Raw genomic sequence first — 17,934 nt, forward strand, 5'->3', positions numbered from 1 at the left:
CAGGGGAAGAAAGACAAGAGACTTTTTGCAATTTTGGAATCATCAATAGCCCAGACAAATAAAAAGAGCCAAAAGAAAAAGCCAGGTGGAGTCATCTGGAGCAGGGGGTTACCTCTGCATGTAGGAGCGCAGCAGCGTGATTCCCAGCAGGAAGTACATCATGATCGAGCACACCATCATGGCCAGCCCCAGGAGAATGGCCCGGTCCTCCCCAGCTTTGAGGGCTGTGACTGTTTTCCTTTTGTCCAGTAGGTCGTGATCCCTGATTTTTTGGTAAATATTTCTGAGGTTGAAAATAATACATTCTTATGTGAAGTTCATGTTTAAGCATCAAATGCAACCTCTACAGGGTGGGCAATTCCACCTCCATACCCATCTCATGGGAGAGAAAGGGTTAAAGGTCCTCTGGTCTCCTTTCCCAACAGATTCACTCTGACCTGGTGGAAACTTATTCATCTCCAAAATAAATTACAGCATTTCTGAAAAGGTGAAAACCCCTTACAGCAAATATAAACATTACACACTTGTGCCAGCTCAGTAAATGCTTCTTTGGTACAGCCTCTTTGGCTCAGTAGAATTATCCCAGAGGTGCATTTGACCTGCCAGTGCCATCTCAGGCCACCAAAAGATATCCAGGTGTATGAGGTGTCTTTTTTCCAGCTGAATAGGGTAACAAGTCTTATGTTACCACATGTAGGAAATAGCCTGAAGTCATCATTAATATTATCTGAAAGGACCATGCTCTCTTTTGGCTAACTACAGGCTATTGGTTCGGGCAATTTTCCACCCTGAGTGTGACTCAAAGCTCATGAAACACTATAGGGATTTTGCAATTGACTTCTGTGGGTTTTTCTGATTGAGAGCTTATTTACTGTATTCATAAAACAGATTTTTGGAAGGCCAGTTACTCATTACAGTGAAAGCCCTCACAGAGAATTATCCACCAGAGCTATTTGTTCTGGGATTAAAAAAAAAAAAAAGAAAAAAAAGAGAAAAAGAAGATACAACAAACCATTCCCCCTTCAGCAGAGAGTCCTTTGCATTTTCTAACCATAAGTCCTTCTTTCATCTCCGAGCCTTTGATGATTCAATGGGTCATGAGGACACAATGGTGGAGAAGGAAATATTTGAGTACATTTCAAACACACTCAAACTTTGTGGGTTTAAAATGTACTTACAGACCTGAGGCTGGTCAAAATCTCCTGTGTTTTCTGTTATGGATCTTTTGAATCATCCAGGCAGCACCCGAAGCATGTGAACCGCACAGCTCTGAGCCCTGGCACCACCATAACATGGACACAGTGGGAGAAGTTCCTCTTCTACTCTCTGCAAAATGGCAGGTGAGCAACATCAACGTCACTTTGGGCTCTAGCAAACCCACCACTCCTCTCAGCTGAAGCCACCAAATTTCACTCACCCGTGAGGAAAAAAATAAAATCACTGAGCCAGGTCAACCAGAGAACTTACATTGGCTATTAAGGATAAAGAAATAGAGATAAGACAGATGTAAAATCATACATAAACACAGTAGAAGCAACAGCAAAAAATATGTTTAATCATAGACTCCCTGAGACTGGAATTGAATTTCTATTTAGATGATGAGTCACAGCCAGGAAAAGCACATATGGTGTGGGGTTTTATAGCAAAAATCTTGCTTAGACAGTACTGCTGTCAATAGTCTCCTGTACCTAACAACCCTTGAGGTTTTTTTATCCAACTGCAGAATACATCTTTAGGTGTCCATGGTTCCTCTTCAAAACCATCCTTTAAGGCTTGTCAGTGTTTTCCTGTTTGGAAATGAAATGGTAATTCAGCCTGTCAAGGTTTCCTCTGCTGTTTGGGAAAAAAAATATATATTGTAAACTGGTAGATGCAATTGCCTTCAAAGAAGTAACACAGAGTAATAACCTAATGTTACTTTTCTATTATTATTTATCACACTGTATTTAACTGCTGTCATTAGGATTTGCATTGCTCCCAAATGGAAGCAGACAGGAAGGCAGAGATTGTCATGCAGTTCCAGAACATTAAATGATCACACAGCATAACTTATGTCAACGTGTAGGCATAAAACAGGCCCAGTGCAATCACTCACTAATGTCATTGGACATCAAAGGGATACAAATGGACAATTTGAAAACAAATAACTAATTGAGAGTGGTTACAAGTGCTTCCCACTTGGCCTTTGGCCAATGAACACGCCATCAGAGGTACAAAAAGGATGGACTGAAGGGTGTGTAGTGAAAATGAGCTGCCTGGCAGAGGTGACTGGTGACCACCTGCCAGGTGCATCCTCCAAGCTCACTCACTATAGGTTATAAAACTAAAGAAAGCTCTGCCAGAGGTCAGGCTTGGAGCACTGCTTCCAATGCTCTTTTGTAAATATTTGTTATTCAAAGCCCCCAACAACGGCAAAGTGATAGCCTGCTACACCTCAGGGCTTTTTTCTCCTGAATTTCTGCCAGGAGTCAGCCTGGTGACCCTGCTGGGGTGGGTGGTGGTGTGGCACATGCCAGCCCATGACAGCAGTCCTGCCACAGCCCAGGAGACAGCGCTGAGCAGCCTTCCCTCCTCCTCCTCCTCCTCCTCATGCTTGTGCCTGCCCTGGGGAGGTGCCAATTCTATTTGTGTGATGCTGGGAGCATCTGCTGCTACAAAACTTCACATTTTTGTCTCTGAGAGCCCTGGTTTGGGGAATACAATATGTGTTGCCCAGTATTTGGCCACAAGCAGAGCAGTCTCAGCATCTCCCTCACTGGGGCAGCAGCAGTGCCCTGCACATCAGAGTTCAGCAGTGTTGGGGGGGTGGGTTCGTGTACCTGTGAACTTTTGGCACAGCTCAGGGGCCTCCCTCTGCTCGGCCAGCTGGAATAATGAATGCCCTGCTTATCTGGCTGATTTTGGATCCCAGAGCTGCACAGCCACGGCCAGCTGCCTGCTGGGCTGTGTTTGAGTACAGGTCACTGCATCCCAGGCACTGCTCACCAAGTGACTCCATCTAATCCTTGTGATTCCCTGGATAACTCCCCGTATGACATCCAGGGGGGCTGTTGGTGTTTAAAGTGGCCCCATCTCTCAGAACAGGGGGTCTCCCTGACCTCTGCAAAGGCATTTAATAGCAAGCAAGCCCCCAAGGAGAAAAGGTCTTTGTGCCCTTGATAATTTCCAAGCTGAAGTTCTCCCCTGCTAAATTTCCCTGTCCTTTCTGCCAAGCTGCTCAGGGGTAAAGACTGGCTGCTCTCCCCTGGCTCAGATGCCAGAGAGGAGAGCTCAGCCATGACTGTGCCTGCTGGGGACAGGCAGAGATTTCCCTCTCCCTGTCCCTGCACAGCAGCAGTGCAGGGATCCCTCTGCAGTGCGGTCAGCAGATCCTTCCCTACCTCCTGCTCCAGAATGAGCACTACTAAGAGCTCTGTGAAGAGTGCCAAGTGTCCTCATGGGAAAGCTAGAATTACCAGGCACCTGCAACTACTTTATTTATTCCAAATGAACATAGATTACCTACCTTCAAAGCCCTCCCCTTGCAAAGGGACCATGGTGTGACACCAAGGGAGACATTGCCTCCTCTGGCACCACGCAGTCGTGGGGCTTGTCAGGCAGGGATGCCTGCCTGAATAATTCAGGATGACTTTGAATTCACATTCCCTTCTCTGATATCACAGTTGTTATGCAGATGTCACTCAAATTACCTCATGGTGAGGTGTTTACTGAGATCAGAAATCCTCAAATGCAATGGTCAGAAACTACTCCTGTGTCTTATCTGCAGAATTCCCTGTGTTCAGGGATTTTTCTGCTCAGAAGTCACCTTCTTTACATTTTTCTTTACAGATCTATTTGACTGCACCGGTTTTTGCTGGCAACAGGAAATCTCTCTGAAGCCCACAAAATAGATATTAACAGATTTGTTCACTCAATTCCTTCCCTCTTCCACACCAAGCTGGACAAAACTGAACCAAACCAAACCAAACCAAACCAAATCAAGCCAAATCAAACCAGTGCTTTGTTTTTCCAGTGGTTGCAATGGTGTGGAGAATCGCTTTGACAGCTGAGAAAGAATGAGGGCTGGACTAGCTTGCCAAAGCATAAAATGTGGCAGCTGGGGAATCATCAATGGCTAAAACAGCAATGAAATACAGATATTCTGGTGCTCATCCTGCAAAAAGAGATGCCTGAGAGATACCCTCCACCCAGGAGGAGGTGATTCCTTTAGAGCAAGTGGCTCATTGCAGCACAGTTAATATTATTGTGCAACCCCTCAGAAGTCTGTGGTTGTAGCATATGTTGGGTGACAAGCTTGCTGATCCATATGACAATCTTCCTGTCTGAAGTTTAAAGCACAAAATTCTTGGGAAAGGGTCATTTAAGGTGAGTAATTTCTCTGAAAGGCACCACCTGTTTGATAATGATGGCACTGGTGACCTTACATGTGTTAAAATCACTGCCAGACACTGGAGGATGAGTTTCTCCCACTAACAGCACTTGCTCTGTATTCACACCTCTCCTCTGCAGTCCTCAGGCTGCCATCAGCACTCTCTTATTTCCATCCTCTTTTCCTCCCTTTCCCTCTACATTTTATTAATCACTCATGAGGTACAGAAGAAGTCCTTCTGTACAGCTCTACAGAACCTCTTGGGAAATAAACCCACCCAAAGGCTTGTCAAGATATCTGAATTTACCATGGCTGGTGTGTAGGCACAGAGATATTACTCCCTATTCCCTGTTTCTGCAGGCAGGAGCTCTGCCTGGATTTGTACTGCCCAGACTCTGGTGAGCCTCAGCCCAAGTTAATAAGCCTAGCTTCAAACATAGTGAGAGTCAAAGGCTGTGCTAATCAGGAACTTCCAGCCAGCCCAAAGGGTGTGCAGATATCTCCTCCAACTGTCTAACCCTGGACCATGACAGCGTTCTAATGCAGGACATTAGCCTGGGGAAAATTCCATTAAAGAAGAGGCTGGCAGAAGTACAGGAGGCATTTAGACAACCAGCTCCAATGAAAGTTCATGCTGCAAAGTTCATGCTGCTAAAGTTCATGCTGTCTTCAAAATATCTGCTTGGGATCAGATAACCCAAAGAGCTGAACACCTATGCAACCTTTGCAGAAACATTCAGCAAATCAGCCAATTCTCCAAAGAATCTCAGGGTCCTGAGGGCAGCTCTGCTGCCTGAATTCAGGAGTGCATATTCCCAAGCAGATGACAACAGTAATGTCTCATTAGAATTACTGAAGAGTGTGCTTTGCTAATTGGCATTGTAGATACATTTGATATCTGGTTTTGTTTCACTGGAGTGTGATTTTTTGTGATTACATTTAATAGTGGCTGCAAGACAAACTGAAGGAGAGGTGGAAAGGGGACAAGGAAAGAAAAGAAAGGCAAATGTGTCCTTGTTGTGACAAGACAAGCTGTCCAGCAAATCTTACTACAAAGGAGAGGGATTTTGGAAGGATGAGTCTGAATATTACTGACAATTGTTATTTCATCACTGATATTTAACTTTTGTTCCCAATTGAGCACTGCCTTTGTCTGTGGACTTCAAACCTCCCCTTCCCTACTCTTTGGCACATTTCCCTGCTCCCCTGGGAGATCCAGTAACTCATTTATTCCTCTGTCTCCTTCAGCCTGTTCCCTCCAGCAACACCACTTTCAAGCAGCTAAACAGCCCCCAGCTACTGTGCAATGTATTGTACACAGCCTGATCCTCACATGTGCACTTGCACAACCAGAAAACATCTGTGGCAGCTGGATGTATCATTTAGGTGTGTAACAGCTGTGTGGGGCAATGCTCTGCCTGGGGGACAGCGTGGTTGGTGGCTGGAATCAGGACACTTGTAGAAGGCATGAAAGCTTCACAGGGGCTGGGGCTGCACACCTGTGGCTGAGGATTGCTGTGCTTTTGAACCTGAATCAGAGATGGTCGTGGTGTGATGCTGATGTCTGAGAACAAGAAAAGCTTTGGCCACGGCTCTGGCATTGCCCCTGGTTCTGCTTTGGCTTGGTACAGCATCCCTGGCACTCCTGGCTGCTCCTGTGCCTGGTGGAGCAGCAGCTGGGGCTGTGGGGCACAGGGAGGACACCCTTGCATCCCTCCTGCTTCTCCAACTGGGGAGAAGCCAGGGGCCACACTCACAAATGTTCAAACCCATAAGAGACAATCAGCACAGGCGCCTTTACCTTTTCTCATCATGTCTGTAAGATGTAGATCCCCGGCCACTGGTCCAAATAAACATTTTAGAGGGTTGCCCAGTGTTGGCTCTGCTCGCTGCAGTGGGACGATGGAAGGACCTGGGGGAAGAGGGATAATTTTTGTCACTGCCCATCCAACATGGCAGAGCACATAATATCCAGTTTAGCCGTGCCCTGTGTGCTCTGAGGATGGACATTTGTTAACTTGAAGTGAGATGTAAAATAATGGGGATGAGAGACCAGTGTGTTGGAATGGAGAATAAACCCCATTAGCCCCACTGGCAAAAGGTGAGGCTGGCTAATCAGGCTTAGCTCTGCTCCACGCTGCAAAGGATTCACACCAAGGGCAAGAAATCATCAGTAGTTCAAGAAAAGGTAATAGCTGTGTCCAGTGTTCTTATAGCAGTATTTTTTGGGGAGAAAATGGGTATTGTTTAAGCACATCCACGCTCATTACATAGTTTTGGTTGTTCTGCAGCTCTCTGCAAGGTGGGGCTCTCAGGGAAGGTGTCTGAATGGAGCACAAGTACGAGATGTAAATGCAGCATTTTGTGGAAATGTAACTGATATGACAAAGATATCTTTTCCCATGGAGAAATTACTATCCCAAGGCCAGTTAGATCCCTACCCAAGGACTTCCTTGTTTCACCTCAGGGTATGGGATCTGTTGCCTTCTCTCAGTATCTCAGGCCATATTGGACCTGCTAGTGGGGCTATGGCTCCCCTTGTAGCCCTTCTTAATTTCTTCTGGCTTTTGTGAGGCTCAGTTAAAAATACTGGTCTCTGAGAATTGGGCCATTCCTATAAAGGCTGCATTTTACATTCTTTCACAGCACAACATTTTGTGGTTTTAATGCATTCCGATACAGGCTTAAGGGAAAAAAAAATATTCCAGATACCAAATACTTCATTGTGAAGTTTTCATACACTGGGGGCCATTCTTTAGTTCACAGAAAAATAAACCTGATGGCTGATACTGTCAGCAGAGAAGGCACATAATCTGAGAAAGTCTCTAATGTCACTGTCTCCATAATCATGCAAAGGGCTAATTTCAATATTTGCATAGTGGTGAACCAGGAGAATACTTAAATACTGTAGAGGTGGCTGCAGGGGAAGACTGACATGGATAGGAGCCAAAATCCATCTGCGTGCAGACAGGCACGAGGGTGCTGAGGGACTGGGCATTCCATCTGGAGTCAGCCCACCACAGGGGCCATGACACAGCCCCAGGCCAAACTCACACCCTGGTTGGGCAGCTGGCCAGGCAGACTGGCCAAAGTGGTGCTCCTGTCACCTCCTCCCTGCTGGGATCCTGCTGCCCTGCTCAGATGCTGGCTCAGGACTGGGACTTGCAGACAAGGACCTTGCTTAAAATAAGAGGTGGAAATGTTTGATGAAGCTTTTGGCTGCTTTGGTGGACAGCAAATTGGACAAGAAGGTGGTCCAGGAGAAGGGAGGAGGAAGGAGGGGAAGGTTCCCCAGCCCTTGCCCTGACTCTGTGGTGATCAGAGCAGTCTGAATGCCAAGAACAATTCTGCTCTTTCCATACAGCCACCGTAGTTAAGTACTGGGGAATGAACAACAAGATGAGGCTCTACCTCTCTGAAATAACTATGGTTTAGAAGGTGAAGTAGCATCTGCTGGGATCAAATTAATATAGCCAACAACTAAGTGTTTTGATTGTGATATTGGTCAGGAATTTCACTAGTAAGACCCTGAGCCAAATCCTCACACTGGATAAGATTTTACCCACATTACCTCAGACTGCACCACAGTGACCACCCAGCTGGGACTTCTGCTCCAAGCCATGCAGGAGGGGTCAGACCAACTAGCCAAGGGCCACATTGCATGCTGGACTGAGCCTGTCCCAGGCTGAGTCCCTTAATGATGGAAAATAAAATTATGTTTTATTTAAATTATGCCATTGCACTCTTTAGGATATCACACACCACAGAGAAGCCTGGCTGGTTGTGCTGCCACAGCCTGAGTGGTCCCAGAGCCATCAGGAGATGGTGGCAAATGCTATTAGAGAGCCTTTTCTTAATTAAGCAAAACTTGGGCACACATTAGAGGTCATTAGCAGCTTCTGCCACCTGTCTGAGCCTACAGGGACACCTGGACAGGACTCCCTGGGCAGGGAACCAGATTTATAAGCTCCAGAGCAAATTGCTGGGCTGGGAGCTGGGTGAGGGGGCCTGTCCCACTGAGGGGAAGCCAGAGAATGGAAAGGGATGCTTCTCTTCCAGTGAAGTCAGAGTGATTTCAGACTCCCTTATAGTGCCAGTGCCCTGGAGCAGTCCATATGTGACAGCTTTAATGCTGCCTGCTTCGTTAGTTGAGCAATCCAAGCTAACTACCACTATTTAACACACAATTGCACAGCTAATTTTGTGTAAAATTGTAACACTGATGACATCATAACACTACTCCAGAGGTCAAATAGGTGACCGAAATCCATGGTTCTCTTAGGCAGGGGTTAGACATTAGATAAAAACCTTTTGTGCACCAGAAACAATACAAATCCCCAGGACCCTTCTTTGAAGGTTCTTAGAGGATTCATAATCTCCAAAGCTGCAACCTTCATGAGCATGCTCTGCCCCACCAGGTGAGTTAAACTTCCACGCCTTTCTCCCCTGCTGGAGAGGGCACTAGGCAGGACTGTGAACTGTGTTTCTTCACTGCCCCCTCTCTCTTTTCTGGGAAAACAAATAACACTACTTTTTATTTTTCTTTTTTTTTTTTCCCCATGGCTTCTCAGAGTCAGCTGCTGGCAATTTATTTTTATCATGCAACAAGTAATCAGCCTGTGCAACTCATTTCTGCAGGATGTCAGCCTTGCATTCAGAGTGGATTGTGTTATTGCTTGAACAGACGGAGCACCTAAAGTCATGAAAATACCTGTTAAAAACAGTGGAGAAGAGATGCTTCAAGCTGCTCTTTAGACTGCCAGGACTCTGTGGGGGATATTCCTACAGGACTGCTGTAGTTGAGGTGACTTTTGCTAGCCAGGGTGCCTGGTGGGACTCTGGGCTTTCTACCTGACCTTGCCTGAACACCTCGGTCTCCTTCACTATTTACACAATGTGGCATCAATGCAGTTGTCTCTTGACACGGTTGCCACAGTGACAGGCAAAGAGACCAAGCTTTGGTTTTTACAAAACACACCCCATTCTTCACATCTGGGTCTATCCTGAATAAATCTCAAGGCTAAGGGCAGAAATGCAGAGTAAAAAGTGCACAGCTGGGTACAAATACATGAGTCTGTGATGCTGTCCCACTCCTCCCATCTTCTCTTGTTCCCATTCTCTTCCTGAGCATTACCTGCTGATGGATTTCATGGAATTCACTAGAAAACCTAGTAAGATGTCCATTTTTTCAGCCATTGCAAGGTAAAGCCTTGAGACAGCTCTTTGGAACTTTTCTGCTCTGTCCTAAGGAGTATCAACATGTCCACACAACAGCAACCACCCAATTGAGGATTTCAGTGTGAAGGAAACACAACAGGGTACCATTTGCTTCAAATTGCTACAAAAAAGGATGCAATTCTGAGGGTAAATCACAAATCCCTCAGCTAGTACCTTGGGGACTATATTACATACCCTATATTACTCTGTTGTCCTCACATTCACCCTGGGTTGGCTGCTCTCCTTCCTCTGTCTTCAGTTTCTGTCATGATTGGTATGAAAAGTCCCTTACCTCTAGGACACCACAGCTGTGAACAGCCACAGAGAGATGTTGCAGACCATGTTTTTAGATGGAAAGCTGGGTTTAATATGTGTGTTTGCTTGTAATTGCCTCTGTCTATGTTTATGTTAATCACAGGGTTTCTGAGACCTGAGAGAACCATTTACAGCACCAAACTAATGAGCTTTTTTCCCCTTATGACATTTCATTTCCTGGGCAGTGTGGCCACTACAAAAAGAGAAACACTTGCATTAATTTTGCCTCATAAAAGACATCCTGATTCATCAAAAGGCGACCAAAACTAAACATTCACCTAAAGATTCAATCACTGACCACCTCAGCTCTGTCTGAATACACCCACATCCCCCACTGTCCATGCTCACAAGTGCTGCATGCTTTATCCCAGTATTCCCCAGCCAGAAGATTTATTCAAACCCCAAGGCAGTTCTCTGGAAACCCCAAAGTTTTCCTGCTAGCCCACATGTTAAACTTTCCCCTTGCCACCCACAGCAGCCAGTGCCAGTTCTTGGACAGATGGGTCAGTGGCTGTTGAGGGATGGGAAATATTTGGTCTCTCTCATGCCTGGATAGACCTTTTTTTTTTGAGTGGTCCCATCAACCATCACCCATGAGAAAAGGAAGAGACTGAAACCAGGCATCCAAGACAGCCTGCAAGAAGACAAGTTGTTCACTTGGAAGTGAATTTATTGAATACCAGCAATTAGACTTTGTGTCTCAATAGGTCTTGCTCGTGCCTCTGACTGGGGATAGAATATTCTATAATGGATTTGATGAGTCAGAAAACAGGGAAAAGTGGTGTGTGATGAAGGAAGGGAGAATAAAGAAAAGAGCCTGTTGAATTTTTAATGTAAAGTGTGGCCTGACTGGAGGGTAATCTGGCTTTTGGATGCCTTAGAGCATGGAAGAGTTTCCCAGGCAGAGTGGTGGAAGTAACTACTCTATTAGGATGCTCCTGTCCAATCCAGGAGATGATCCAGGGCAGTTTTCCAGTCCTGGTATTAAAAGAATAAATGAACTGGACCAAGAACCCTTGTTTGCATCCAAAACATGACAGAAAACACACACCAAGAACACAATTAAGCTAACTCACAAAATAAATACATCTGCATTAGCAGAGGACAGTCACTACTTAGAGAACATTCAAGGCTCTGGCAGCAGCAGCTCTGAATGGAGGAGCAGCAAAAGCAACAGCAAAGGGTGAATTTGTGCCTGGTGACAGAACTTTGCTGCTCCACAGCTGATGGACAGGGGCAGGACAGAGTGACACAGATTGCTGCAGCACCTCAGGAACCCCAGCTGCTCTATCAGACTGATCCAGCCAGCAGGTGACCTTCAGCCTGGGGATCCTCATTGTGGCAAGGGGAAAATGGACAGTGGGCAGCTGGTGCTAGTGTACAAGAGTATGGGAAGGCTGATGGTTAATGATGCTTCATTAATGATCCACCTCTGTTTCTGACCCTGCTCCAAAATCTCCTCAGAGTTCAGAGCTGAGCTCTCCATCTAGATTTTGAGTTGAATGAGGGAGACATCCTGGTCACAGAGTGGTCTTGGTGGATTCCCATGTCACAGGCATGTCTAGGACATTCCATATCCAAAGGAGGAGAGTGGGGCTGCCAGAGACACCTGAAGCCATCACGTGGAGGTGCAGATCAGCTGTGTGTGGAACACAGTGACATTTGGGTATGTTTTCTAAAGCAGTATTTCTTTGTACTTAAAGTAACTCTTGACAGTTGTGTCAAGAGTCACATTCCCTCTTTCCAGTATATACAGGAGAAAAAGAAGTATTAGGAAGGCTGAGGTATCTGTATCTCCCTGCTAACTAACAATATGTCTACACTTTGAAATTAAATATTCCAAAGTAACCTCTGAATCTTCCAGGTTTCCATCTCCTTGACGTTCTTCTCTCCAGTGCTGACTATCTTTGTTTTGAAAAAGCTTTCCAGCCTTGCCATTTAATTATACCCCTCATCCCTTGTCTTCCACTTTCCCAACAGCTACCTTCCTAGTCCCCCCAGCATGTCTGTAGACTTTATAGCCTTTATAGCCTTTATTCTTTGTGATCTTTTCACCTTTAACTTCCTTCTCCAATTTTTTTTCCTTATTTGTTTGCCTCTTCCTCTACATCACTATCCCAGTGACAACTTGTTTCACCCACCTTGGCCACACTCTGTTAGTCTCAATTATTCTGATTTAGCTGATTGAAGCAGTGAGCTTGAAGAAATTCCTGTGTCCTCATCTCAGCTACAAAGGAGGGAGCTACAGTCTGTCACTCACTGCAAGCAAGAGACCCACAACTTCTCCTCTTTGGTGACTTTTTGGTTGCCTTGGAGCAGTCTGGCATTATGGCCTCAGTTTCCTTGTCTGTGCAAGAGAAGCGCTGGTGCCACCACTGTACCTGGCACTTTCACACCATGCCCAGGTGGCAGAGCACGAAATGAAGAGCCAGCCCTTGTTACCATCCTCATGTTTTGGTGCTGGTGAGTTTGCAATCCAAGCACGAGGCAATGCCTCTCTTGGCACGTTGCAGTCATAAGGATCAACATTTGTGAGGAACAGCTGAACATAATTGTCCACTTTGCCTGTCAGGATTCTGCAAACATTTTTAGCTTTCCGTGCTGAATTTGAATTTACGTAGCAAGTGACACATTGGACAAGCACTATATTCATCATCTCAGCTGCTCCCTGGCTTCAGAGAAGGGCACAATCTGCCTGTAAAATGGGGCTGGCTCTGGGAGGGGTGTAGCAGTGGCAGGTGCAGGGTCACCTCCCTGTAGTTTGCTTCTGTGCAGCTGAGCCAAGGGAGTTTTATAGTGAGATCTGCTCTGCCAAAGACCAGGCAGTATTACACTGGTGGAGAAGGATCCTGGGGGTAAGGAGGAAGGCAGTGAAAGTTCTGCACTATCTCACTTGATGCTCTCCTTTAAATCTTAACACAGCCCTCTGCAATTGCAGAGGGATAGAACACCCTGGGTGCTGCACTGCACCACAAGAGCTGGGCCAGGCTGGCTGGACAAGAGCATGTGGGTGGCAGTGAAGAGGCTCTGTGGCTCATGGCTGTGCCCTGATAAACCCAGTGGGAAATGGAGATGGGGTGAGAGAAAGGAGATGGAGTGGAGGCACACTGCTCCATGCTGAGGTCAGTCTCTGTGATGGTCATCAGAAGGGAACGACCTTCTCCCCAGCTGAGTTTTTGTGGGTACCTACTTCACCAGATCTTAAAGGATGCTGTTCTGGATACTAATAAAACTATTTTTAAGAGTAATTTGTTGCACAGTGGGAGCTGAATGCCTCTGACTATGCTGAAGTGAACTGGCTCCAGACTTAACTCCCATGTCCTTTCACCTCTTCCATTTGAGGGACCTGAGATTTACACCCCAAAGTGTGAAACAGAATATTGGCAATGTTGTTTTAGAGATGATGAGCAGAGGCACAGAGGCTGCTGAGACCTGGCCAAAGGCTCCCAGGAAGTCTGTGATGGTTGTAGTTGAGAAAACAGCCTAAAAAATGGTGGACAATGCCCTTCCACCCAGCGAGGAGGGAGGAGAGCCAAGACACGTACAGATGCCTGTGTCAGAGAGCAAAGGCAGAGCCTTGCTTTGTGGCTGTGCCAAGTCCCATCCATGGGGACACCCCTTCCAGCTTTGTGCAACTGTGTCTTGGATTTACATCCCTCCAGAGAAGCTGATCTGAGAAGGACGTGGCTTTTCAATGTCCCTGAAGAGAGTTTCACTTCAGCACTAAAATACTGATGGTGTGTTTGAGGATAGCAGCACAGGGAGAGAAGGGTGATGTGCTGCTGGGGACACAGAGGACACCAGCAGCTTTTAGGGAAACCATGAAGGAGAAGCATATTGCATGAGAGATGTGGCTGGGGAGGGGGGTGAGGGCAGAGAAACATAAAAAGATGCAAAGCAGCACCCAGAGGAAAAGCATGAACAGGCAGGGCAGATAGGGCAGGAGTGGCTTTTCTGTCACCTAATTCCTTGAGCAGGTCAATCATCCTTTATCTCCTTTGAGTCAGTCCCTGTGCCACGGAGAGCAGCAGCCAGAACAAAGCAAAGGCAGAGGAGAGCTCAAACTACTGCCCAGCGGGAAGTGAATACTCTGGCACTATTTATTTTTGAGTCTGCATTTGGATTAGCTGTAAAGAGCTATGTGGATAAGCAAGCAGGCAATTACAGCTGGGACGTGCTGCTCATGAATGGAAACAGCTCCAATCTGCTCAGGACATATTGAAATTCTAATTCAGTTAGATTCCTTTAGTTACAGCGCTCATCACAGACACTAAAAGAGATAGGATTAGAAAATAAATACAACTCTTCTGCTGCCTTTGGTCTGTCTTCCGTGCTCCCCTTTCCCTCCTCCCCTCCCCAGTTTTAGCTGTTGTTTGACTTTATTTTCTGTGGTAAAATACAGCAGTCTGCTCATATTCTAGCATCTAGCAGAGTACATCTGGCTGGACCCATGCACTGCTGAGGGATGGACAGTGAGCACCAGCACAAAGCCACTGCTGCAGCTTCTCATGTCCCAGTGTCCCAGCTGACTAAAGATCACTGCCCAGAGACATCTGCCAAGGTACAGGTGTGACACGGAGACTCAGAGCAGAGCAAGGACACAAAGGATTTGCAAAAGCTCTTCCCTGGCATCACCCCTGGTCCAGACAAGAGCTCCAGCCTGCACTGCTCACCCAGTAAGCAGGTTGGCTCTCTGCTTTGGGTATTGATGTGAAGCTCCTTCACCACTGCACACAATCACTTTTGCACTTTTTGTGTTTGTGCAGGCAAGTTCCTAAAAGATTTGATTCAAAAAAGTGACCAGGGAAGAGGAGTGCTGGATCAGCCCTGCCAGTGTGACCTGGGAATTCAAGGAAGTTACTTAGCTGTGTGATGCTGGTTTAATTTCTCCGTCTGTCAGTGAAAAATGTTGTATTAAATCTGCTGAAATATGCAAGGAACAGATAATTGAGCTCTAAATGTCAGAGACTGCTGGATTGGAGGAGCAGGAGGAGCTTGAGTGTGTATCTCCATCTGACTGGCAGCTGTGTTCCATCACACGTGGTCTCCTGGACCTGCTGGGGGACCTCTGAAGGCAGGGGAATGTCTGCAGGTAGGTTGTGAATAGTCCTGACACATCATCTTGGAAACCTGGTTATGGCAGACCCTGGGTAGAAAGTGCTTGTCTCCTTTGGAAGTAAGGAAAGGGCTTGATGGAGAAAGAAACTTGGAATATCCAATATGACTGATACTGAGTCATGGAGCTGTGAAACAAGCAGCTCTCTGGTAAAAACAAACACCCAGCTTGGCTCTCATGAGCATCTTTCCTCTTTGTCTTATTACAAAAGGGTAAAATTGACATCATAAGCACTCTGCAGTGGCTCGTCTTCCTTTCAGAACACAAACTTCACCATCTGTAGCCCTCTTAGTTGAATATGATAAATTGCTCAGATTCACAAAACAAAATTTTGTGCCCAAGTGCTGTAGAAAAGCTCCAGACATAATTTTTTTTCCTGCACACATTTCACATAATTTTCACAGAATTTTAAATTTCTGCGTCCTTATTTTTTAAAATGTAATTATGTAGGTGCAGCTGCCTATTGGCTCCTGAGTCTAAGTCATGTGCAACATGGCTACAACTCTGTGGACCTTTGAACTCACACATGTGTCCTCTGGAGATCCCTGTTGCTTTGCCTGATTAATTTTTGCTGATTAGGAGCTGTTGGTTTAACAGTGAGCTCAATATTAAGGTAGTAATTGAATGGGAGCTCTCTCCGTTGTGTAGATCTACTATTCACAGCAAAATAGAATAGCTCTTGGGGGCAATGTGTAAACCATATTTGTAATGACCTCTAGACGCAGCAAATGCTCACCAGTTGGAGACCTCTGTTCATATATGACCAGATATCTTCTGTCATAGTCTGTGGAGTGATGGTAAGGATGTCCAAGCCAATATCAGGGACAGAAGCCAACTGGCTGATTGGAAGAACAATGCAAAACCCTAATTCCTCCTGGGCAGCTATGTGCCCCAGACAAACCTTTCCAGCTCAAGAAGAAGGAAGCCTTTCTAGTGGAGACATTCATGGTTAGGACACAGACAAATCCAGCCTGGTGAACAAGGCAAGGCAGAAAGTTAGAAACTAAGTGGGTCTCATGAAGGCAGAGTGTTAGAAAGACAGGGACCACAAGATAAAAGAGAATAATGATGCACAAGAGAGCAGCAGCATCCTGCAGCAAGGTAGAAATGAAATGCACCAGGTAGGTGGTACGGGGTGGATGGGAAATCTGGTGAGGCAAGGAGTCAACTGACTGCTGAGGTGAGGCTGATGACTGGGCTTACCCAGTGCTGCATCAGCCACGAGGTCAAAAATCAGAGTAAACTCCAAAGCAGCTGCTCTGCAGACGAGTTCAGTGCCTGGTAGGCTGGATGATGCAGATTCAGCCTCTTGGGAAAACAGTAACTCAGGATTTATGAATCTCTACAGATGTGTCCTTGTAGTTAGTTTTTAGTATAAAACCAGTTTTTCTTTAGAGTCAGGAAGAAAGATAGTGAGAAAGAACAAAAGCAAAGTTTCTCTAAGGCAGAAGAGTGTGCATATGCCTTCAATGCAGTTTTGAACCAAAAATGAGAACAAAATCTCTGCAGCTCTAAGGGCAGTGGAGCATGCTGAAGAGTGAAAGGGCCATGTCCGTGAAACCAAAACCCTGTGTATTTTTGGTCTTATAACTGATCTGGAAATGAAAGCAATGGTAGGAGCAGTCGCAGATGCTTCCATTCCTCATATGAAAATAATCTATATTAATTACTGCAAGCATCCAGCTTCAAACAATGCAGTGCTATTACTGTTGAAAAGTATTGAATTTCCAAGGAGGTGAATATCTTTCTCTCTCCCTAATCATGATTACTTGGCTTAGTACTTGGACCAAGCTTCTATTTAACCAAGATGAATGGATATTTCCAAAACAAGCAAGTTAACACTATGCATAACATTATTACTCTCCTCAGATTTCTTGCCTCGTGTGCTATTTTACTCAGCTGCTAAACACAAATAACAATAAGAATAGGGAGGAACTATGCAGGATCCTATATGTATTAAATGTAGAATAAGAAATAAATCTGGTTTTGACCATTAATTTGTCCTATTCTGTGACAGCATTTTCCCTTGATCTGTGTAATATATCAACAATATTTTGTCCTATAATTTCTCTTCTGTGAAACATGGGCATCCACACCACATTTTTGCAGATACCACCAGCCTATCTGACTAATACTGTGTCGCTTCCTGCTCGGAATTCTTATTTATCATTTAAGTTGATGTGCCAGCACTGTAGGTTAGCATTCAGAAGAGCAGATGGGGAATTAGAGACAAAACTTCTGTCAGTGATAACGGGACTTCCATGCTTCATTTCCCCCAGGGCACAGTGAATGTTTTCCTTTTCAACAGTGCTGGGCAAAACTGCCTTAAGGAATTGGTGGCAGCAAAGCTGTGAGCTGGCAACACACTGAAATTGTCAGAATGCAGGGATAGATTTTGGGTTGCTGGGCTTTTTGTGGGAAGTTATTTTGTAATAGCTCCCGGGAAGATATTCACCTCAGTACTGGAGCTCCAGTGCAAGACTCCCAGAGAGAATTGACTTTCTGGGAGAGTCAGCAAGGGCCTGGCACTGGACAACTTCTCCACAGGTGGGTTCACCTGACAACACTTCTGGCTGTGCTGCCCAGCGCAGGCTGCATATCCGTGGAAGGTCCTAATTCAGGTCTCCCAACGCTCCAAATCCCACTATTTCAGCATCATCCTAATCCCCACTGCTGCTGGGGAGCGCCTCGAGGCTGTGCATGGGCAGCTCAGTGAGGGGTGGGGGTTCTTCCTCCCCACCTCCTCCAGCTCTGCTCAGGGGCAGTGTCCAGGACAGGCCACATGTCCTTGTGTGTGGATGTGTGAGGTCCACACACGCTGCACCTTCCTTCAGGGGAAAAGCTCCCCCGTTTCTCCAGCAGCTCTGTGCACCGCCCCTTTCCCAGGCTCCAGGGAAGCTCGTTTGCCTGCTGGGAC

General features: G+C 46.0%; 1 protein-coding gene across 3 annotated transcripts in view; it reads right to left on the reverse strand.

Annotated features, from left to right (window-relative positions):
* The window catches only part of KCNMB2 (potassium calcium-activated channel subfamily M regulatory beta subunit 2), a 93,856-nt gene that overhangs the window by 10,401 nt on the left and 65,521 nt on the right, over positions 1–17,934 (reverse strand). For all 3 annotated transcript variants that reach the window (XM_021544327.2, XM_077785728.1, XM_021544326.2), the window contains 2 exons: positions 6,171–6,281; positions 113–283 (listed from right to left, as the gene is read on the reverse strand). In XM_021544327.2, coding sequence (XP_021400002.1) covers positions 113–283; positions 6,171–6,226 — 227 coding nt within the window. In that variant the 5' untranslated portion in view covers positions 6,227–6,281. The remainder of the gene's footprint in view (positions 1–112; positions 284–6,170; positions 6,282–17,934) is intronic.

This window comes from Lonchura striata, chromosome 10 (assembly GCF_046129695.1).
Source record: "Lonchura striata isolate bLonStr1 chromosome 10, bLonStr1.mat, whole genome shotgun sequence".
Classification (NCBI taxonomy): Eukaryota; Metazoa; Chordata; class Aves; order Passeriformes; family Estrildidae; genus Lonchura; species Lonchura striata.